At 37.2% G+C, this 23,215-nt stretch overlaps 2 protein-coding genes and 1 long non-coding RNA gene across 10 annotated transcripts; 2 read left to right on the top strand and 1 right to left on the bottom strand.

Moving 5' to 3' along the window:
- The first annotated feature begins 317 nt into the window (after positions 1 to 317).
- On the top strand, positions 318 to 11,819 carry tpd52l2b (tpd52 like 2b). Of its 8 annotated transcripts, none has more exons than XM_016245174.1 (9): positions 318 to 576; positions 2,727 to 2,878; positions 3,068 to 3,216; positions 7,083 to 7,130; positions 8,077 to 8,178; positions 9,456 to 9,482; positions 9,803 to 9,844; positions 10,152 to 10,200; positions 10,919 to 11,819. In XM_016245174.1, exons 1-9 carry the CDS (start codon positions 558 to 560, stop codon positions 11,003 to 11,005), a joined length of 675 nt encoding a protein of 224 aa, XP_016100660.1. In that variant the 5' UTR covers positions 318 to 557; the 3' UTR covers positions 11,006 to 11,819. The 8 variants fall into 8 exon arrangements, with proteins under 8 accessions (XP_016100660.1, XP_016100659.1, XP_016100664.1 ...); XM_016245173.1 differs by having other exon boundaries at positions 9,800 to 9,844; XM_016245178.1 differs by lacking the exon at positions 7,083 to 7,130.
- A 2,440-nt stretch (positions 11,820 to 14,259) lies between these two features.
- LOC107560892 (pancreatic progenitor cell differentiation and proliferation factor B) lies at positions 14,260 to 16,051 on the top strand. Its single transcript, XM_016245172.1, has 5 exons — positions 14,260 to 14,427; positions 14,935 to 15,027; positions 15,128 to 15,205; positions 15,572 to 15,671; positions 15,851 to 16,051. Exons 2-5 carry the CDS (start codon positions 14,973 to 14,975, stop codon positions 15,972 to 15,974), a joined length of 357 nt encoding a protein of 118 aa, XP_016100658.1. The 5' UTR covers positions 14,260 to 14,427; positions 14,935 to 14,972; the 3' UTR covers positions 15,975 to 16,051.
- Positions 16,052 to 18,811: 2,760 nt separating this feature from the next.
- Positions 18,812 to 19,868, bottom strand: LOC107560875 (uncharacterized). Its single transcript, XR_001605773.1, has 3 exons — positions 19,792 to 19,868; positions 19,225 to 19,332; positions 18,812 to 19,135 (listed from the first exon to the last, which is right to left on the bottom strand). It is a non-coding gene; the product is annotated as an uncharacterized lncRNA (long non-coding RNA).
- Positions 19,869 to 23,215: the final 3,347 nt, after the last annotated feature.

Here is a 23,215-nt window from a genome sequence, read left to right as displayed (position 1 = left end):
TCTTTTCTTCGCAATTGTGACATATTGCTTCTCAAATGAGTAGGACGGGATTTTGTCCATCTGGAATGAATTTGTTTGTTGTTTTGACTCCGAGTGGAATATCAGAAACAGTGACGCGGCAAGGAAGTTGTTTTGATAAAGGCACATAAATATTAAAATAATTATGTGCATGGATAAATCGTTCATAAACACTGCAATATTAGCCTATATAAAATAATAATGTGCACGGATTTAAAAAAAAAAAACTATAATAAAAACGGCAATGTTTCATAAAAATATGAAAAGTCCATTTGGAAAAGTCCAGTTCTTCTCCGCTATTTCGTTGATCTGCTCAGGACACAGTAGACGTCATCTCAGGGCGCCGGAAGGAAAGCGCACTTGGGCAGCTCTTCAAGCTGAGCTGAGCTGGCTGATCGCTCGGGTCCTGTGTTGGCTTGTCAAGCGCTTTTGGATGTTTTGGTAGTAGAGGGAAGACACGTATTTACGCCTCGCAGAGCTTTTTCCCCTCTGAATTACGTAACTGTCAAGACAACGTTTTGAAGATCTCAACCGACGACATGGATTCCGCCAATCAAGGTAAACAAAAACAAAGCAATCAAACACAAACATTGGATTGATTCAACCGCTTATACGTTTATGGCGTAATGTAGAGTAACTGTAGCCTTATCTCTGGGTCCCAGCGTTGTGAATGTGTGGTGGGGAAGGGGAGATCAGGGCAGAGCTGGCGATCAGGTTACTAATACATAACAAAAACACACCGAGGCTGTGTGCAGGTGTTTGCGTTACAATCATTTGATTCACATTGAAATCACAGCTGATAGGGAAATTCTGGTTCCGTTTCTCGGTGTGTACGCTTGTGGCGTGGCGATTTTCAACCTGGATTTGGGATATTATTATTAAACCATTAGTAAAGGCAACACCACTCCTTTATCTGTTGTGCCATATTATGTGATGCTATTTAAATTGGCAGTTTAGGGTCAGTGAGGGGCTGATGACATGTCTCATTAATATAGCTCAGACCCACGTGACATCTCTTTCACAGACTGACCTAAATTTACTGTTTGATCAAACCTTTGAACTGTGCGCACGTGCTTAGTGAATGGCTGGAAAAAATATATAAACAATGCACTGCATATTATATGTATTTATATAAATGCATTTTCACTCACTTTCATTGTACTGAAATTTCTGCTGTTATGCTTTTACGTCTGAATGTGCATTAGATAAAATGCTTGTGTGAAGAGTGATTATAGGTTCATGCTGACAGGATAAATAACAATTAAATAATGAAACAAGGGCTTTTTCTTTTTTTGTAGTTATGTATTTAAACTTTTTTTATTAAATTAATATAGCTCAGACCCACGTGACATCTCTTTCACAGACTGACCTAAATTTACTGTTTGATCAAACCTTTGAACTGTGCGCACGTGCTTAGTGAATGGCTGGAAAAAATATATAAACAATGCACTGCATATTATATGTATTTATATAAATGCATTTTCACTCACTTTCATTGTACTGAAATTTCTGCTGTTATGCTTTTACGTCTGAATGTGCATTAGATAAAATGCATGTGTGAAGAGTGATTATAGGTTCATGCTGACAGGATAAATAACAATTAAATAATGAAACAAGGGCTTTTTCTTTTTTTGTAGTTATGTATTTAAACTTTTTTTATTACATTTTTTTGAAAAATGTAGTCTGAATACAGACTGCTTTGGATAAAAGCATCTGCTAAATGCATAAATTAAATTAATGTATTTACTATGGAAAAAGTACATTTGGGTGGAACAAATCAACGGGTTAATACGCTTTAGTTATGTCATTTTAGAGAGCCTTTGATTGGCCAAAAATCTTTGTAGTACAGGATGAGTCATCAATGTTTTGGTTTCATTTTCCCTAGACGAAAATTTAAATATAGCTGCTATAAGTGAATTTTGTCAATATATACCCTCAAATCTAATACACATGTTAGTTACAGTGCAATTTCTGCAGCAATTTGAATTACATAAATACAGTCAAACCAAAATTTATTCAGACACCTTCAACATGTCTCACAATATCACAGTTCATTCGCTATAGTTTAGAAAATGGTAATAAAATATGACAAGAACTCAGAGTTAAACTGTGTCAGAACAAAATCAACTTGATAGAAAGGTATGTACTGAATTAGGCTGAATAGCTATCAGCTGTTAAATTTAAGTACACAATTAGATAATACCAATTTAGGTCAACCAATTACCAAGCAATGCTTAATTTTGTTCAGTCTGTGGTGTAAAAAGGTCGCATTAGCAATTAAAGAAAAAACACTTAAGCAAAACATGGTCCGGTCAGAGATAAAAATATATTTTTTGTCCCAAATTTTTTATCAGTTTTACTGGTAGTCCACTGTATGAGGAATATTTGGGTATAATATGTCACAGTTTATTTAGCTATCCTCACTTACATAAATGAACTATAGTGTCCTGCACCTACTAGTAAAAAAATATAAAAAATTAGATCTGGTGTCTGAATAATTTTTGGTTTGACTACTGTATATAATTTAATTATCGTTTAATGAAATTCGTTTTCTTGAAATAACTTCAAGAGATCAGTTTATTAGTATTTATTCATACCTGTTTTAAGAAAAAGCTTCACTTAATTTTTTTATTTATTTATTATTGTTTAGTGTCACTGAAATTATGCACTTCATCTTTAACACATGTCATTCTCTTTCAATCTTATAGACATCAATCTGAACTCTCCACATAAAGGCCTGGGCTCTGACTCTCTCTCAGACGTGCCTGAAGAGAGGGGGGCAGCCGCTGTGAGTCCTGGGACTCTCCCTCCGGGTCTGACGGAGGAGGAGGCTGAGGAACTGAGACTGGAGCTCACCAAGGTAAACACCAACAGCCACTGCATGACCAGAGGTTTGATGATGTGCTCATCTTCTCCAGTATATCTTAAGATTAGGGCTGTTAAATTAACATGTTAATTCAAAGTGATTCATTATAAATGGAAGTAATTCATATATTCATGTTACTGAGTTATTGTTTACGTCTTTGAACAAACTGTGACATCCTGTTAGGTTGAGGAGGAGATCCACACCTTGCAGCAGGTGCTGTCGGCTAAAGAGCGCCACGCATCAGAGCTGAAGCGTAAACTGGGCCTGAGCCCCCTGAGTGAGTTCAAACAGAACGTCACCAAAAGCTGGCAGGACGTCCAGACCTCAAACGCGTAAGAATGCATTCCTTCTACATGTCCTGCTTACTCAAACCCAGGAGGTAACAGATACAGTCTTCTGGGTTGCCATATGCAAAGTCGAATCCTAAACCTCTTTCACAGACCCTGCAGGAATGACAGTGATTTGACATAATTCTGGACAAAATTTAGAACTAGAAGGGTTTGTTGAAGTGGCAAATGGGTGACGACTCTGCATGATGGCAGATGCAAGTTGGTAGCTGGTTCTTTCAGCAGAGGAATTCATGGGAGAACTGAAGCCTTTCTAACTAATCCAGCTTCAATGCGCTCTCTTCCAGCACACACACATTCCTCTCGCTTCATGCTGCTGGAAATCAGCCTAAAAATAAAGAGTTGCAGGTGTCCAGTTGCATTTTCTGCAGGATTGTACATTATCAAATAAAATCATTAGAAAAAGCTCTTGAGTGCCTGTTCAGACAGAGGAGATGACTAGGGTTGGGCCGATAGACGATGCCATCGCCGATTGCTGACAGCCATCACGATGTTAAGCTGACATCGTGATTCCTAACCCCCCCACCCCCTCTCCCGCAATCCGCCGCATCCCAGTTCCGTGTTCGGAAAGGAAATGAAGCGTACTACGGAAACCACAAGGACTGTATACTATGGAGCGGCAGTACTTACCACACATTTGACAAGATTAGATGTTTGTCATTGGTGCTCAGGATCTGCAAATCATTCGCCATCGTCCTATCAGATATTTATCCTTACTCTGTGTATGTGGTAAGTGAACTTTCATGTACTGTAATGCCACAGGCTACCGCTAACATGCGGCTAACCTTTTAGTGACTCCGTAGAACGCGTTATTTGTTTCACGCTTCGGGCACACCCTTAACCCCGCCCCGCCCCTGATGTCATCGTCCATCATGATGTTTCACTGCAGACATCGTCCGATGCCAATTTGGTAGACATCGCCCAACCCTAGAGATGACCATTGTTTTCTGTGTATATTATAGACTGGCATCTATGCCATCAGCTGTAAGTCCTTCAGTGTAATTGTTTTTTATCAGTGCAAAAACGGCAGTCCAGTTTCAAAGGGCTCTGTGGGAGGATTGTAGTCGACTCAGACATGAATCACCACCATTTATTGTGTTCCAAGCTGGAGCTCATGGCCATTGGTTTGAGTGTGACTCTCAAGATCTGAGACAAACAACAGATGTTTGCTGTTTTTGATCCTGTAGGTGGAAAAACTTTGGTGGTTTTATGAGTATGTGTAGTATTTTACAGGACTTTGCTGAGGTTATGGTCCTGGTCAGTACCTTGGGCCCTTAATAGCCCCAGGTTGCATGGGCCAAGAGTGCCTTGATGTGCAGTTCAATTCAATGCAATTCAGTTGACTACCATTTTGGTAGTCTAATGTTAGCCTACCAAAACATGTGATTTCATTTTTGCTATAGTGTAATAACCCTGTGGATAGTTTAGGATAAAGTGCCTGTTATATCAGCCTGTTATTCATAATGTTCATTGTATCCATAAAATGTATACACAAAAGTAAGCATTTATTTTGCACAGTATCTACTCAAATATATAAAAATTTGCCAAAATATGGCCAAATATCAGCAGAATAATTTGCCTAGCCAATATTTCAGTCTGTCAGTACTTCAAACCATGGAGTTATTGGTTTGTTTTCAGTCAGAGGTAGTTATCAGTAACACCATATTTTGCTTGAGTGCTGTGCCGTTGAGCTCTGCTGTAGGCAGCACATAACCACGTCTGTGTTTTTTAGCTATGTGGTGATGTCAGAGAAGCTGGGCCAGTGGAATGAGAATGTTGCAGGGTGTGATATGTGAGTGTTTGACCGAGTATTTGCAGTGAATGCATGAACTCCTCTCACCTACTCTCGAGCTGTCAGTGAGAACTGAGCATTTGAACACCTGAAGCCAGTGTGTTTTAGGAGAAGACATAGGCCTAACTGCTGCCTTGGGGTTTTTCTGCTCTGGTGGAGCAATGGATGCAGTGCATCAAATATAGATCCAGGTGTTCAAATGCTCCACCCCTTGATGGGTTAAATAAAACCATGCATATCAAATACAGCCCAACACAAATCACTAAAACCTGTCTCTCAAACAGAGATGCTATGATCTGATCTCTTGTATCATTGACTCTAACCTGCTCTAATACAATGTACATATTTATCAGCCCCATAAATGCTCCACTCGACTAACTGAAACTTTTGCCACATGATGAAGGCCAGAGGTATTTTTGCTTTTTAGTTGAAGTGGGCGTCTGAAACACTGAATCATGTCTCGCGTATTTTTGACCCTTCTTTTTTTTTCCTTCAGTCTCTTTGTCCTTCTCTGAGATACTCAGGATCCTCCAGATGTTTGCTTCTTTAAAACTTATGCTGCATTCATGTACCATATCTGAATTATCAGCCGATGAAATTCAAATCAGCTGTTCACATTCTTGCTTGTTGAAATTATTCGTCTCTATAGCAGTGCTTTATGTCTGCAAATAATTAATCGCTACGCTAATTCATCTCTATACTGTAGATACACTACTATTCAAAAGTTCGATAGAAGTTTGGTGTTGATATACGATTTTTTAAAAATGTTTTTGAAAGACTTCACCCAAGCACAACAAGGCTGCATTTTTTTTTAACAAAGGTGATTTTTAAAAGAGTAGTATTGTGAAATATTATTACAGTTTAAAAGAACTGTTTTCCATTTGAATGTTTTAAAATGTAATTTATTCATGTAAAGACGAAGCTGAATTTTCAGCATCATTACTCCAGTCTTTTGAGTCACATGATCTTTCAGAAATCATTCTAATATGCTTGCTTTGATGCTCAATAAAGATTTCTTACTATTATCAATATTAAACGCAGCTATGCTGCTTAATATTTCTGTTTTCATATATTTTCAGGATTCTTTGAATAGAAGTTATTGTTCTCACTTCGAACAATTTAATTAATAAAAATACTAATTTGTAAGAAAAAAAAAAAATCATACTGACCCCAAACTTTTGAATGGTAGAGTGTGTACTTTTACAAAATATTAAACAAAGGTGCACCAGATTACTCTGACTATAATAAAATAGCATATCAAACAGGTTGTTAGCTACTACTAACTGTTGAAGCCATTTTGCCATTTAGTCAGAGGAACCAACTTTAGAAAATGATTTTTTTTTTTTTTAGTTAAATAGTATTACAGTAATTCTGACAGGTTTAGCTGTATAGACAGGGCTGTCATGAGAGTGATACTCTGGAATCAGACTCTGTCATGAGACTAAGGTCCTCTATGGTTTTCCACAGGTCTCATGACTTTTAGTGGCAGTCCTGATGTAGTTGGAGGTTTAGCTGAACCTGTCAGACAGGCTACATTATCATGAGTGTGTGAGAGATCTCCCACTTCCCTCTTTACACACACAGTTTGAATCACATTCAGACAGAGACGTCTACGGAGAGAGCTTGTGTTTGTGTAAGGAAAGTCTTGTCATGTTCAGATGAATGAATGCCACGTCTGTAGCGGTAAAGGCCAATTAATGCTTCCCGAGTCCATTCTGCAGTTTTGTGCACTTGCTATAGTCATGAATATTACATCAGGATCCACTTTGCTAACATGCTACGTGTTTCCCAATAGCCAAGGTGGTTTGTAATGTCTTTTTGACTTTCAAGATTTGCTGTCTGTGACTTTTTGTGCTTGAAAGCTCCAGTATACTCGCACATCTTATTTGAGCTCACAAATTTCTGGCTGCGCAGTTTAGCAGTGCTTGTTTTTTGTTTGTGAGGCGACATAACTGTATAATCATCATTTTTTTAAATGAAATGTTATGTGTGTGTTAAAACATGTTGTGATTAAGAGAGTGGAGATTTGAATGTATTACCCTGTTCGTTTGTACTGTAGATATCTTTCAGCTTCTGCCACTCTGGATGACATTGCCAGCTCTGAAGTGTGAGTTAATTCATTCTTTGTTCATTTTGTGTGTTTTCAAGGATGTTTTCTGGTTTCATTGAGGTCATGAAGGGTTAAAAGATTGATTTAAGGTGGCTTGCTATGCTTCATGGATATTTTGTTGCTGGGTTATTAGATAATACAGCCTTATATTGCGTTTCTAAGTAGTGTGAATTGCAATTGCAAATGTGCTTACTCTGTAGATGTGCATTACCATTTAAGTTTGAGGTCTGTAATTAGGTCTGTTTATTTTTACCAATGCTGCATTTATTTGATCAAAAATATAGTAAAACAGTAATACTATGAAATATTATTACAAAATCCAGTCTCTTCAGATTGATTTAGAAATCATGATCCTTTATGATCTTAGTATTATCAATGTTGAAAACCATTTTGCTGCTTTATGTATTTATAAAAAATGTGATACATTTTTTTTCAGGATTCTTTGATGAATAAAACATTTAAACTGAGCAGCATTTATTTGAAATAGAAATACTTTGTAACATTTTTGCCATAACATTTGTCACTTTTGATTAATGTAATGTGTCCTTTCTGAAAAAAAAAATGTATCAGTTTCTTTAAAAACGTAATCTTACCCCAAACTTTTGAATGGTAGTGTATGACCAACGAACATTTCTTGGATGACTTTAAGAGTTCTGACTGTTTTTTGTCATCTGGAGGCTGTGGTCATGTTGTCTAACTCCTGAGAAGTGGAGAGGTTCATGGACATTGAAGAGTTTCACATGATTTTTGCATTTTCTCTCTCTCTCTCTCTCTCCCCCCACATCCTTTTCTCTTTGCAGGTATAAAAAGACTCAGGAAACAGCTGTGGTCATGTTGTCTAACTCCTGAGAAGTGGAGAGGTTCATGGACATTGAAGAGTTTCACATGATTTTTGCATTTTCTCTCTCTCTCTCTCTCCCCCCACATCCTTTTCTCTTTGCAGGTATAAAAAGACTCAGGAAACGCTGTCTCAGGCTGGACAGAAGACCTCAGCAGCCCTCTCCACTGTTGGCACGGCCATCAGCAGGAAACTGGGTGACATGAGGTATGGCACAAGTCAAAATACCCACCCTTGTTCTTCCTGTGTTTCTCTAGTAGTCTTATTCCAGTCACAAATTACAGTGTGACTGTAATCGCTTCAATTTGCATCTCTTTGTTTAACTCGCATGTTTTTATTTAATTTAGTTTTTCTTGGGTAATATGAATTAAGACTAACACATGGTTCCTGGTTAATGTGTTTTGCCTAGCTGAGCATTTCAGTTCTGTTGTGTCAAAACTGCTCATGATTTATCTTAAACTGCATTTCTGTGTGTGTGTTTATATGGCATTTCATGGACTTATATTGGATTTCCATCACATGCCTTTGATTTTATTCATTCTGTCTTTGGCTTTGTTTAGACGTAACAAAAATCCACCCAAAATTCATTGATTCTGAAAACCAAAAAAGAAAGAAAATACAATCTAAACGACATCATATGTGTGTTTACGTCCAATGAAATAACAATGCAGACAAAATATTGGATTAGAAACTGAATTGGATTTGCCTACAGTGTTTGAACAAAGCCTTCATGCCTGTGTTTCCTCTGTCCCTGCTCTCTTTGGTTATTGATCCACCCGTTTACGTTTGTATCATATCCTGCTGCCGTTCATCATCACTGTGAAGCCATTATTATCCATAATGAGTGTTAATGCAGTGCAGCCACAGTCAGCAGAGCCACTTCAACTGCATATGATGAACAGAAGCTCTACCTAACTTGTTTTCCTGGCTCCTGATTCACTTTACTGCATAGACTGTCTCTGTTCTTACTGTTATTTGCACACATTTATTTAACTTCCCTCACCACTCCTAACACAAACAGAAGGCAGAAGAGAAGGAGTTTTATGAAAGCCTGAATTTCCTTCTATTGAACGTGACCTGTTGGTAGTAGATACTCCGTGTTCTGACATGCAGAGGGCATGAGACTTAGTTATAAGTCTCAAAATCATTAGCTGCTCAATAGAGAAGCTAATAGCTTCATTCAACAGGTCAAAAACTTCAGCCATGTTTTATGAATTAAAACTGCTGCTCTGTCGATCCAAATGTCATCTTTCATTCATCAGACACATAATTTTATAACTCAAATTTATTAGCCACTTTTATCATTGTTTGTGTCATTAACATCTATCCATCTTATTGAGCCGTATGTAATGGTTTGATTGTTTTTTTTGGTTCAGTATCAGAACAATAGTTCTCATAATTTGTTCTTCCTGCTTGCTTTGGCCAACCTGATTGGTTTTGTATTCCCCCTTTCTTTTTAAACGCTGCCCTTGCTTGGTCTACAGAGCTCTTCCTTTCTCTAACTCCTTTGGGTAAGACTGATTAATGTCATCAAAAAGTTAATGCTTAACAGAGCTCTGTTTGTAATACCAAGCCCATTTCATTTTTAAAAATGTATTTAAATATAATTTGAATGCAAAATTGATTTTAATGTTATTTTAGCTCCAAAACCCAGCTAATTTTGATTATGCATGATTCTAGTGCTATTTTATGTGAACAAATATGATGATTTTTAAAGATCTCGGATAAACTAGCAGTCTGTGTGGGGTGTAACCCAGCTGATCTCTCACTTGCTGTCCTGCTTGCTTGCTAATACACACAACTTTTTCTCCTTTTAATGCTTTCGAAGTAGCAACTACTCCATTCGCCATTCAATAAGTATGCCAACTATGAGGTAAAGTACTAGTGTAAACCACTGCCCCTCAACTCAAATGGTTTCGGATTCATTAGACATTAAAATGTTAGTCATTTGTGTGAGGAAAAAAAAAATATATATATATACACTTTTTTTTTTTTTTTATCAAAACAAATAATACTAAACTGTTTCAATTGCTGGATTGAATATTCTCATACAACTCGATAAAAGTTTTTTCTTTGCATACTCGTGGTGTTTAACTGCCAGTTACTTTACTGAGCCCACTTTCTCATTTCTAATTAATTGTAATGTTTCTTCTGGGATTAATGCATGTTTTATTAAATAGGAACTCTCCAACCTTCAAATCATTTGAGGACAAAGTTGGAAACATCAAGGTAAGGCTCACTTTTGAAACTGGGTCAGTGACATGATGCTCATTTAATCTATTAATTTATTCAAAAATACATTTAATATATTTCAAATATTGACAAAGACAAAAACAAAGACTTTTGTCCACCAAATCAAAGTCATGTGGTACAATCATGCAGCGACAGAAACAAGAAATTATATCAAATACACTATTAAGACTTTTAGAAGTCTTGTATGCTCACCAATTCTGCATTGATTTGAAAAAAAACTACATTTTAATAATGTGAAAAAATATTACAATTTAAAACAACTCTTTTCTATTTGAATATATTTTTAAATGTAATTTATTACTGTAAAGCAAAGCTGAATTTTCAGCATCATTACTCCAGTCTTTAGTGTCACATGATCCTTCAGAAATCATTAATATTCTGTTTTACTGCTCAAGAAACATGTATTATTATCAATGTTGTATGGAGAGCCCTCAAAGTCCCTCATGGCCAGTTTTCCCCCCAAAAAACTGCATGACTTTTTGGAAAATATTCATATATTTTGAGAATTTTTACTTTATAATTACACCAGATAATTTGTTAATCACTAAATGTAAACTTTTGTTAAAAAATTGTGGAGAGCATGTCTAAGTGTAACTTGACACATGCTTTTTATACTTGATTTAAAAAAAGATGTTTTCTTAATCCTGGGAACTCTGTGTCCTGCATGCTTCTAAATGTGTTTTGTGTGTCTCAGTACAAGGTGGTTGGAGGAAAAGCCAATGGTGAAAGTGCTCACTCTCCGAACGAGTCAAACCCGGTGCAGGACAACGCTCCGTTCTGAGAGCCCACCCTCTTGATTTAAACACATCTCATTCTTTGTGAATCCTGACTACACCCACACTTCCGTTGTCCCAGTTCTCTCTGAATTCTTTCATCCCTCCTTCCTCTGTCTCCTTTGATCCCCCTCCACCTACTGCTAGCATGTGCTTGCTCATCTCACTGAAAACACACACGTAGTACAGATTCTGTGACATGAAATCATCACAGGTTGTACAAAAGAAAACAAATGATGAATCATTTTGTATTAGAAACTATTTTACACTGCTTTGCATAATGTTTTTACATAACTTTTATCTATATATGACTATAAAGGAATACAAATAACTATATTTAAACAGTACTGCCAAGCAGCATTCATCAGGCGCCAGAGGGGTACAAAATACACAAAGAAGAAACATTTAAATCTGAAGGGGGGAGGATTTTAGACCAATAAAGAAAAGAAACTTGCTGCTGAGCATTCAGTTGTGGTGTTTTTTACTCTCAGTACAATGTGAAGCGATGCTTTGCTGTACACCTGGTGAATGTCTGACCTTCTCAGTCGGCCTTACACTCGCACTCTCTATTGCTTTATTGGTCTGTTGCTGGTAAAAACATGTTACACAAAGTTTTTTTTACCTTTTGCTCTTTCAGTTATTTTATTTTCATTGATGGGAATGTTTTATTTATGCTGTTGACATCGGAAATCGCTTGCCTTTGCTTTGTGCCATGCTGTGTGTGCCATAGACCTTTTGTTGTCAGAATGTTACACACACACAAACTATCACGTCACAAAGATCACTGTTCAATTTTAAGAAATAAAAATGCTGTTACTTTCATGTGCACTTATCCAACATGTCAAGTGGCGAGTAAGTCCTGCTAAGTCTAATTTCTTTTGTTAGTGGCATTTGTTGATTTTTCCCAACAGACGTGAACGCTAGTGTTGTCTGTATGGTAGCACAGTCACTTTTTACCTAAAAGATATTGGAGTATATTTCATTATTAGCAAGTGTAATCTCTTATTTTTATCAGTTCTATTCTGATATTTCATTCACTTATATGGGTGTCAGTGGGTGGTCTTGTTTCAGTATATTACACAATGACAAATACATGCTTCATTGGGTGAGATGCAAGGGATTGCATACATGTGACTGACTGGTGCAGATGAGATGCAACATCACGTGATTTTCTACTGGAATCCACGTGTGGATACACCTGTAGTTCTGCAAACGGTGAAAAGATGAGAAAATATCGTGAACATTCAGAGGGAAAGGACTTCTTTTTTATTATTTTTTGTAGTCATTTTCGGGAGGTTGTTGTTTAGGGAACAGGCACCATATAGCTTTAAATTAGAGATCTCAGCCTTGCTGTTCAGATTTATAGGTTTCAGATTGTTTTCTTTTAGAACAACAGTAGTGTAATGCTTCATTTATTTTTGTCAGTTGTTTGTATATCAATAAAGCATTCGTTCAAATGGCCTATGATTTGATCTTTCCTCTTCTTTTCGTAATGTAAGTGACATAAATGTGCCAGGAGGTGGCAGTACAGCACGTACCGGAGAAGCCATGTGCTTCTGCAAGCTCTTCGCACATTTTACGCAAACATGCCATTGGTGGATATCTTTTCAACTTATCTTTGTTTTAGCATCTGTTTTATTGTTGCATTGAAATATATGTAGATTTAAGTTTGACTAGAAATGTAAATATTATAAAGTTGGATAAAATGTAACATTTACTTTTGATCCAGGGCCTTCAAGTTTGATATTTGGCCCTTCATAAAGACTATAGGATTGATACACAGTCAGCCTTTCAGCCAGCCAGGTATTCCCGGTGTAAAAAGCTGGATTTTCTAGTTAAAGGGGTCATATGATGCTGCTAAAAAGAACATTATTTTGTGTATTTGGTGTAATTAAATGTGTTTATGCGGTTTAAAGTTAAAAAACACATTATTGTTTCTCCTCTATGCCCCGCCTTTCTGAAACGCGTCGATTTTTACAAAGCTCATCGGTCTGAAAAGCGAGGTGTGCTGTGATTGGCCAGCTATTCAGTGCGTTGTGATTGGCTGAATACCTCAAGCGTGTGACTGAAATGTTATGCCCCGACCATACTCCGGCCGGAGCAAGGAGACAAAAAACATTAAAACCCATTACAAACGAGGCATTTGTTGCATCCAATGGGGACATAATTACTTATTATAATGACATATGCTGTCTTTTTATGCGTTGCATCGCGCCGCCTAAACATAACACTCTGTCTGCATTTGTGATCAGAGAAATGACAAACAACAAGTGCTACTCTACACTGCTCAAAACTCGCGAAAAAGCAACTTTACAGATCTTCTTTATGCACCAAGAGCTTGTAACACTCCAAAGAGAAAGGAAAACGTGAAATCGCATCATATGACCCCTTTAAGATTTTATAGCTTTCTTATATTAATTGCTATTACGTAATGTATAATTTTTCAGATGATTTGTTACCCATATTAATTAGTTAATAGTTAGAAATGTAATTAAAATGGTTTAAATGAAATTTTATGTCGTATTCTTCGCGGATCCAAGTTCAAAACGGTGACAACAAGCAGTAAATGTACAATTATAATACAGTACATACAACTATTCGTCTGATTTATTTTATTCTTTATCGTTTATATTTATTCCTCTATTTCCCCCAAATTGTCCTTTATGGCTAAAAAACTAACATCAGTCCTCAGTAGTTTTTTTTTTTTTTTTATATGATCATCGGTATGTATAACTGTGTTTATTCAATGCAGATTATATTCTGATTAACAACTAATTCCCAATATTACACTTATATGTTCACTTGTCATGTTGAATACTGAATAGCTGTGAATAGCGTTTGTTTTGCTGTAACTCATGAGTGTGAAACAGAGAAAGATCGCAAAAACACTCATCCCCTGACCGGGACTCGAACCCGCGCCGCGGCGATGAGAGCGCCGAACCCTAACCACTACAGTACACCACCAGAGATGTGACAGTCTGAGTCGTCCGATATTATTAAGGTAAATCCCCAAACTCTTTCGTGATTCATTTCTTTATTGATAACCTTTTTGAGGTATTGTGGACGCACTTTGTTGCAAGACCAATGTCTACGAACGTAGTTTCTGAACATTTCCAGAAAACAGCGCACCAGCTGCCCCAGCCTTGCTTCCGCTGGTTTGATCCGGTTCGGCGCTGAGGGGTTCATATAGAGCAGAGAAAGGCCACGCCCCCATTCACCACTGCCAGTCGTCGACGTCATCTCTCTATATAAATTTAGACGACCGAGTTGTTTTTGTTAGACAGCACTGCGGTAGATATTTACGGACGTGGAGGCTCTTATCCATCCAAACCTTTTCAAATGGGCCCCGTCGCCTAGAGTTTTCTCCCCAAAGCCTCCGACTGAATTGAGTAGCGTGCTCTAATAACATCTGCAAGAGCGGCAAAAGAAGGTGAGATGGTGGTCTACGCTTCATATTTTAAAGGGTGGTCATTGTTTGGGTCAGAGAATTTGAAGAGGGTAACGTTACATCTGTCCGTGTCGTGTATTTTGCCGTAATGGGGTATGTTTTCTCACGTTCGAGACAAAAATGTTTCCTTTGTCATCTCAACTGCTGTAATTCCCATGGGGTTACTGTAACTTCCTCGTGTAGCCTTCTGAAAAATGCAGTAGGAAGCTTGTTTGCAATGAATGTCTCATGTGGCATAACGTCAGTTTGGCTAGTCTTGTGGTTTGGCACTAAACTGTGTAATAATGAGTATCATTACAAGACAAATATGTAAACAATACGAGGTTTTAAACCACAGGTGAGAGATAAAAGCTCTTAAATGCCTTCCCTGAGTCAGTCTGTATTCATTAATATCCATTTTCAGGGTTAAGATGAGAAGCTATTATCTAGTTTGTATTATTTACATTAAATTCATTCTCAACATTAAATGTCTTCTCAATCTCTTCACAGGGTTTCCATCTAAGTCAGTATTTACACAAGTCTGTAAAATGGCAGCCATCCCATCTAGCGGTTCCCTTGTTGCTACTCACGACTACTACAGAAGTAAGTTGCCTTTGCGAGTGCTTTGCTGTTATAGTTAAATGCAACTATTAATAGTTGACGTCATAAAGAGAATTAGCCTTATAAGACCGTTCCTTTTCAGGGCGCATTGGCTCTACATCCAGCAGCAGCTCGTGTGGCAGTTCAGAGTATAGTGGGGAGGTTATTCCACATCACCCAGGTGAGTTACATTTCATTTCAGTCTTTTCAACCCTCCCCCACCTCAATCAGTACTTCATTGCAACAGTTTTGACATGACATGAAGACATTTACACGTTATGCAATGCAATTTGCACAGTTTGCACCCAAATCACAGCTCAGTTGAAATGAATACTTGTCTGATTGCTTCGGAGTAATCAACTGTTGAGGAAATCACTTTTGTGAATTACAAACAGGACTGTTGCTTGCATGCATACATCAGCCTACATGTCTTTGTTCAGAGACTCTTTAACGGTGATAGTGCCTACAGCATTGTGTACTAAATCCATTCGAAGATTAGACTGGTGGTGCTTTGCTTGTTCTGACCTGTTGTTTAATTGTGCTTTAGGTCTACCCAAACAGGATTCTGGTCATTGGTGGTCGAGTTTCTTCTTTGGGAAGCAGAACCAGCCTGGTATGGGAACTCTTACTGAGGAGGCTCAGCAGAAGTGAGTCACTGGATTGAGTTTCACCCAAGTTGGTGCATGTAACACGAAGGCCTTGCCAAGTGCTGATGCACTTATAATTGCAGATGCAGTTGCAAATTTTAGATTTCATGGCAAGGGGTGTTCGTTTGACATAGCAATTTTTAAATTCTAAATCCCTTAATCTGACTGGCTCTCTGCAGGTCAGGGGTGGTGAGTGTGACCAATGGGCAGGTGACATGTATTGCCCGGGAGATGGTGATGAGGCAAGCGAGCGAAAGTAGCGATGGAGGCAAGTCGGAGGCGGGGAGTTCTCCTCAATCCTGAATCGGACATCAGATCAGGACACCAACGCTAGGGGACGGAATCGGCTCCTCTTTTCTTTTTCTTTTAATTTCCCATCCCTATAATGGGCTGTTTTAGTATATATATTTTTTTTGTATTCATTGTTTTATATATATATATATATATCACATAATAAATTGAAGAGCTGAAACTTGCAAAAAAAAATTTTTGTACATTTTTACACATCTCTAACACTGATGGAAATGTTTTTGTTACTTGTTGTTGTCTTATCCTGTGTTTTTCAGCACAATAAATGGTCTTAAACAGCCCACTACTGCTATTGGACACCTATTTATTTCATATTTTGTTTTCTGTATTATAAAGAAACCATACACCACCATCTCCCCTTTACAGTTAAGAGAAAAGACCCCATGCATATTAGCTATACGTATAATAGTTACTAGAAGCTGCTTTTAAAATAAAGTGCAGAAATAATCAAATACTAAAATGACAAATTCAGCTTTTTTCCCCCTGTAATTGGGTCTTTTTTTTTTTTTTTAAGGGGGTCATAGGATACCCATTTTCCACAAGTTGATATGATTCTTTAGGGTCTTAATGAAAAGTCTGTAACAGTACGTTGGTTAAAATTTCTCAATGGTAGTGTAAAAAACACTTTTTTACCCTGTCAAAAACAGCTCTTTTCAGATCAAGCCGTTTTTGTAGCATTTTCCTTTAAATGTTAATGAGCTCTGCTGGCCCCGCCCCTCTCTTCCGAGCTGTTCTCAGAGAGACTGTTTTCTTTAGCCGCATTCATGTGAAACTTGCTAATTAGCACATTATTAGGAAAGGCGATTTGCAAAGATTCATTACAAAACATACTCGCTTCTTCTGTAGATGAGGCTGGATCATGAATGATTCATGCGAACATAGACGCATTTATGCGCATTCCCTTCAGAAACAAATAATCTACTGCGAGTTCAGCGGCTCAGATGTCGGGAGTAAATGGCGACTGCTATGTTCATTATTACATCCAACAACAGAACACCTCAATCGCTTCGGAGTCATTCTTGTCTACATCTGCTCCGGCTGTGAAACAATGGCGGACTGATGACAGTCACTCAGGGCGGGTCTAAGGTAAGACACCAGTCCAGTCTGTGCTGAAACGCTACTGTCAATCAAACTATCATGGGAGGGGCCTGTCTGTGTGACAGACAGGCATCTGAGATCGGCTCGATTTGAGAAAGGGGGAAACATTTTACCAGATTAAAAAAAAAAAACACTGGGGGGATTTTTATCATTTTAGGGTGGTTGTATACACGCACTGCCAACACGCATTTCAGTTCAAACAACTTGTAAAAGTGCATGTAGCTATGACCCCTTTTTAAAAGATTTATTCAGGCATTTCTGCCTTTATTAGGTTAGGACAGTATTTCAGAGATGGGCGAGGGGGAGAGAGAGAGAGGGGGACGGGATCGGGAAAGGTCCATGAACTTGGGACGTCCTAAGGCACAATGGTGCTATAGCCCACGAGGCTATTGGTGCCAACGAAAGGAGATACTATTTTCAGTTTATCTGCACATAGATATTTTGATGTACTGTTTGACAGTAATGATTATGGGAAATTGTGTATATCATCATGTACTAATTTGTCTGTGTTCCAAGTGTGCAGAGAAGGAAAGGTGCCCCTTCTGCATTTATTTATTTCATAAAAATAATGATTTGATTATATAACAAACATACTGAAGCTAAATTCAGCGCGTCAGCTTTCAAAGTGGACTTTGGCAAGGAGACAAACTGGACTCTTGGATGGTAACTGAAGCAGACAGAATGTCATGACAACTGCTCTTGAGTGAAATGTCAGTTCTCCTCATACAGAAATAATCCAAAAAAGCAACAGTTTTCTATTTTTAATTCAAATAAATACTTTGTGGCATGCTGACTCTGTTCTTTTTCAGACATTACTTCCCCTTTGTTTGCAGCAACAGGTCCCAACTAAGAGACTGTGACAGGTGCTGTGATTGGTAGTTTATTGAAGATGAAAAGAAATGTACTTTTTATGGGCAGAATTGAAGGATGTCAAAATCTGTAAATGACTAATCAGTTTTATCAGTTGCCATATTGGCTATGCAGGCAATAGAAAATGTTTCAATATATTTGAAAGGTAACAGCTTTCCAAAACTTTCAATGCCATGTCAAGTTAATCTTGACAATTAAATCTAATAGTATTATATGTCAAAACACATATTACAGATTAGGTTGGTCCAGCTGATGTGCGTGAAACAAAGCAAATAAATGATGGCTCTCTTAAAAGTTTGGATCTTTTAACAGCAAGGTAAACAACCATATTGTTAGCTGCAATTTCTCCAATTTGTTCTTTAGGAGTACTTTGTCTCATACTGGTGGTGGGGACAGGTCTTGTGTAAAGTGAGGCAAAATAAATGCAGTATATGGCTATGTGGATATTTATCCAGTATAATAAATTTTGGGATCCGTAAGAATTTTTTCCCACATTTGTTTTTATTTTTCTAAATTAATACTTTTATTCAAAAAGGGATGATTGATGGGATTTATAAAGTTACAAAAACAAATTACATTTCAAACCAATGCTGCTCTTTGTGTCCACAAAAAATAATAAGCAGCACAACTGTTTTCAGCACTGATAATAAATGTTACTTGAGCAGCAAATCAGCATATTAGAATGATTTCTGAAGGATCATGTGACACTGAAAACTGGAGTAATGATGCTGAAAATTCAGCTTTGCATCACAGGAATAAATTACATTTGAAAATATATTCAAATAGAATACACTTCTTTTAAATTGTTATAATATTTTACAGTGTTATGGTTTTTACTGAATTTTTTATCAAATAAATGCAGTCTTGGTGAACAGAAGAGACTTAATAACCCCAAAAGTCTGAACAATAGCGTATAAACTAAAAATAATTATTCTCTAGCATGAAAAAGATCTCTATCTCTAAAAAAAATAATAGAATAATTATTGGCGCAGCACTTTTAAGCAGCACATTCACATATTGTGTCTGTAGAGAAGCATTTTTCCCCCAGAGCTCTATACGCTATTCTTGTGCAGATGTCTACTTCACCACACGATCAGCAGGACTTTGTTATTTGGAAGAGGTTCCGCTGGATGCCGGGCTCTTTAAAACCACATTTATTGTCCAGCCATCACTCATAGACCCTAAACCTGTATTTAGACAGAAATACATGGTCATGTCAGTAGGCTAAATGTACAACTATATAGATTGACAGATCTCAGTTTAATTCATGCTATACCTTGGTGCTTGGATTTGGTCACCCAGACAGTCACTTGTCTTTGCTTTGGTTCCATTAAGTTATCAGAAAGACTACTGACTGCCTTCATTTTGTCTGTAGGGCAGATGCCTGCAAACAAAAACAATCACATACATAAACACATACACAGAATCTGAAGAAAACAACTTAAACTGACCACAGCCCCACAGAGTAAATCCTCTTAGGCATGCGTTGTATTTAAAAATAAATAAATAATGTGTAATCCCTTTTGTAATATGAAACATTTTTAGTTTTATATATATATATTACATTTCTTTATATGTTTTTAATGCTCAGTACAGTTTAAGCCATCAAAGGTGTATTTCTGGCAATTCACAAAATTGGGACTGATGTTTTTATTTGGTCAACAAATTAGTCAATGACTATGTCAGTTGATAAGGCTAAAATTGGAACAATGTGTGCTGTAAATTCAGGTACAAGTTCATTCATGAGACACAAACAGAGATTTGGGAAACTGCAGATAGTCAGAATAACACGTGTCCTTTAGCTGGTTAAACAGAGGAGAGCTAAAAATAGTGCTGCACTTACTCCGATAAAACTCATTCCGAGCAAGGAGACACACAGGGGCATTTATGGTGGTCATGGTCAGCTTTTATGTGTAAATATGACAGAACCAAATGCTTGGAAGGTGGGGTGTTCTTTGGAACCTGGAAACATACAGCAAAAAAGGAGGAGTTAAGGTCAGTGCTGAATTAGCTTTATTTTATTGTCAGGGAACAAATATCCTAATTTGAGCCACATAAACATGATAGCAAAAAAAACGAATTCATTGAAAAAACGGTCAAAGTCCTACATGAAGAACAACTCTTATCATGCGTTAAAAAAGACAAAACTTGTTGACTCCACAAAAAACAAACATGTTGATTATAGATGAATCACGTGTGTCAAAAGTCAAAGAAAGGACTTTTGTCCCAGTTTTGCTCAAATTGTAAACAGAATATGCTTGTCCTCTGTAGGGTCACGGAAGCCACTAATAAAAAGCCCAAAGTAGACTTCCGTTTTTGCTAGGGTATGCACAGTCAAAAAGTAGGGAAGAGAGGGAATAAGAAGTTTAAACTAGTATTTTAATGGTGACAATGAAATAGCGCAAACACAAAGATGAAACGTTCTAGTGCGTATGTGTCGAGTGTATTTTATGTCTTTTAAAACCAATGTTGTTCTAAATATGACTGATTCGAATTTGGTAGTCATTTCTGAATGAATCAGTTTTTAAACAAATCAGTTGAGTTAATAATTCAATGACTCACTCATAAAGAGAGTCACTTGTATTATTCCTGAATGAATCGGTCGAGTGAATAATTCAGTGACATACACATAGACGATCACTTGTCACCACGTACAGTACTAGGATATCAGTGTAACTTGCAGAAAGAGTGAAAACAGTTGTTATGTTAGTTTGTTATGTGCTTGATGGGAATTCACTAGGCCTAATAATGGCTGTCATTGTTGTGTTACTTGGCATAATTCCCCCCTGACTAAAATACAAACAAACAATAGAAACCATCACAGAATTTGTAATGGTTTTACTGGGAATTGTAATGGTTTTAATGGAAACTGTAATGGTGCCTGTTGATCTCTACTGGTAATTGGTCGCCTTCTATTGGTTGCTTGTTAAAACCACTAAATCCTAATGGAATATGTCCCAGAACAAACTATATGAAACCATTTTTGAATGGTTTTAATGTTAAACGTTCAGTGTTCAGATTCAGTGGAAACCAATAGAATTTCTGTGATGGTTTCTATTGGGGTTTTTTTCAGCAAGGCTGTTAGACTGACATATCTCTCTATCTTAAGGGTGTGTTAGAGTATCTCTACCAAAATATTGTTCCACCTCTAAAAATAAAACCACTTCCTCCACACTACCACTCAGCGTGCGATCATTGCTGGATGGTGCTAATTATGGAAGTGAACTTTGCTCTATATAGCCAGCCAGAAGTGTATAGTTTGATCTTGCCTATATTGGTGCTCTTGTTTTGATGCAGAATACAATGATTCTCAACAGCTCTGCAGTCTCCTGCATGACTCTTTCTTTTCTTAGACACTTAACAGGCTGTTTTGTTAAGGCTCCCTTAAGCGCAAGACTAGTCATGAACACTAATCCCTCACTGAGTCAACATGAAATTGGTCTTGAACACAAAAGCCTTTGTGTAAAGGAGGTTTAATCTGTAATGGCATAACAGCAATGAGAACTATCAGCCGACTCTGATGATGTTAAAGAGTGAAACAGCAAGGGATTAAAGGAAAAACTTAATGTCGTTTGATCTCATTTGAAAGGTTAGTACGTGAACAGAGACGTCTGGAATTGAATACAGATACAACAGAAAACAGAAAAGTTAATGGAAAAGGGTATCATTCTTTTACAAAGAGCCATATCAGTCCTCCAGGCATTTTTCAAAGACCAAAAGACAGAAGTGTTTCTTTGTGAATTGATGTATATGGTGGGCGGGTGTATGAAAGAGATAGAAAGAATGAGAGACATAAGAATAGAAGTAGAAGTGATGGAAAGCTGGCCTAAGAGAAAGAGAAACAAAGAAGAGGAGGAAAACAATCCTCACAGTTGTGAATATTCCCCTGCTAAACTTCATCCACAGTAAAACAAAACACAGTAACAAGCTACAAAGTACATTTATGAAAAACAACGCAAAAAGTCCTGGACAAATGCTGTTTTCTCAGCGACCTGTTTGGTTAGTATCATGTCAACATATTAGACATATCTAGGTCAGTTTATATATATATATATATACACATACACACAGAAGTGTGAGAAGTCTACTTAAAGTTTTGTTTAACATTTCTTCAAATATAAAAACAATAATGCTGCTGTTTATATTCCTAAGAAAAAGATATATGATTAGAAAGGCTGTTTTAAAGTCCATGCATTATGTCTTGATGTTATCTTTAAGTAGACCTTGCCTTTTTGTAGGCTGTCTGTCATGTGTAAAACTCCTTAAAGTCCAATTGCAGTGTAAATGTTCCAGAAGATTTTTTAAATCTTGTGAAGAAGGGAAAGCCTGGAATCATAATGCATATCCAAACACAGATGAGACTGCTTAATATCAAACCCCTCCTTTGCTTCAGGCTCGAGGACTGACAAGCTATTCGCTAAGGAGTTGAAGGTCCCACCCTGAGGAACACCCATATGCTTTCTTGACCATTTGAGAAAGACACTGGGATGAAGGAAAGGTCGGGATGCTTATGCGCTGCTACAATATGTTCCAGCCCTCACAAATACCAGTGGAAACTCTTTGCATATAAGAGACAAGCTTTCACATGGATGCTACTGTTTTTAAATGCACTTTATTGCAGTAAACTCTGTTTAAGCATACTGACTGTAAATCTGTAAACTGTTCTTGTTGCCTTTCTGTGTTCTAATTATTTCCATAATAACAGTCTCTGCAAAGTTCAACTCTTTGAGGTTAGAGAAAACCCTGCAAGCCATTATTCCACTTTGACCTATATTCTTCTAATAAGAAAAACAGGACTACTTCAGAAAGTCATGTGACATGCCTGCAAAAGAGACTTGAATAGGAGGAGCTATTGGGGTAAAGCATGCACTTCTGTTGACAGTGCTGCCTTGCATTAAAGGTTATTCTGTATAAAGGTGAATGGTGGGAAGATGATCAAATGGGGGGGAAATATAAAACAGGTGCGGAGAAATACATTTTAAAAAGGCCTTTTTGGACAGTTGCCCTTCAGAGAAGCTAAAATGGTGCAGTTTTGTGTTTCAGATGTTCTTATTATCAGGATGTGGCATTATATTTACAGCCATTTGTGGTTAACATCAGTTTTCAAATATGAACTCAATTTGAGATAATTTATGGCTAAAATACGAAGAGAATGTGCCACCTGTAATTAAACAATAATATATCATTTAGATAAAGATGTATATATAAAAATAGATACATATTTATGCATATTTTCTATGCTGTGCATATATATATATATATATATA

Source organism: Sinocyclocheilus grahami, unplaced genomic scaffold (assembly GCF_001515645.1).
Source record: "Sinocyclocheilus grahami isolate Dianchi unplaced genomic scaffold, SAMN03320097.WGS_v1.1 scaffold747.1, whole genome shotgun sequence".
In the NCBI taxonomy this organism is placed as follows: Eukaryota; Metazoa; Chordata; class Actinopteri; order Cypriniformes; family Cyprinidae; genus Sinocyclocheilus; species Sinocyclocheilus grahami.
Note: the sequence above shows the minus strand (reverse complement) of the source record. Positions and strands in the feature narration are given on the sequence as shown.

Excerpts from the sequence above, each read along its gene's own strand:
- tpd52l2b (XM_016245173.1), top strand. Across the intron at positions 3,217-7,082 it reads GACGTCCAGACCTCAAACGC|ATATCTTTCAGCTTCTGCCA; the intron begins GTAAGAATGCAT and ends TTTGTACTGTAG. Across the intron at positions 9,483-9,799 it reads CCTTTCTCTAACTCCTTTGG|TAGCAACTACTCCATTCGCC; the intron begins GTAAGACTGATT and ends ATGCTTTCGAAG.
- LOC107560892 (XM_016245172.1), top strand. The coding sequence starts at position 14,973 with ATGGCAGCCATCCCATCTAGCGGTTCCCTTGTTGCTACTCACGACTAC. Across the intron at positions 15,206-15,571 it reads GGTTATTCCACATCACCCAG|GTCTACCCAAACAGGATTCT; the intron begins GTGAGTTACATT and ends ATTGTGCTTTAG. Across the intron at positions 15,672-15,850 it reads ACTGAGGAGGCTCAGCAGAA|GTCAGGGGTGGTGAGTGTGA; the intron begins GTGAGTCACTGG and ends GGCTCTCTGCAG.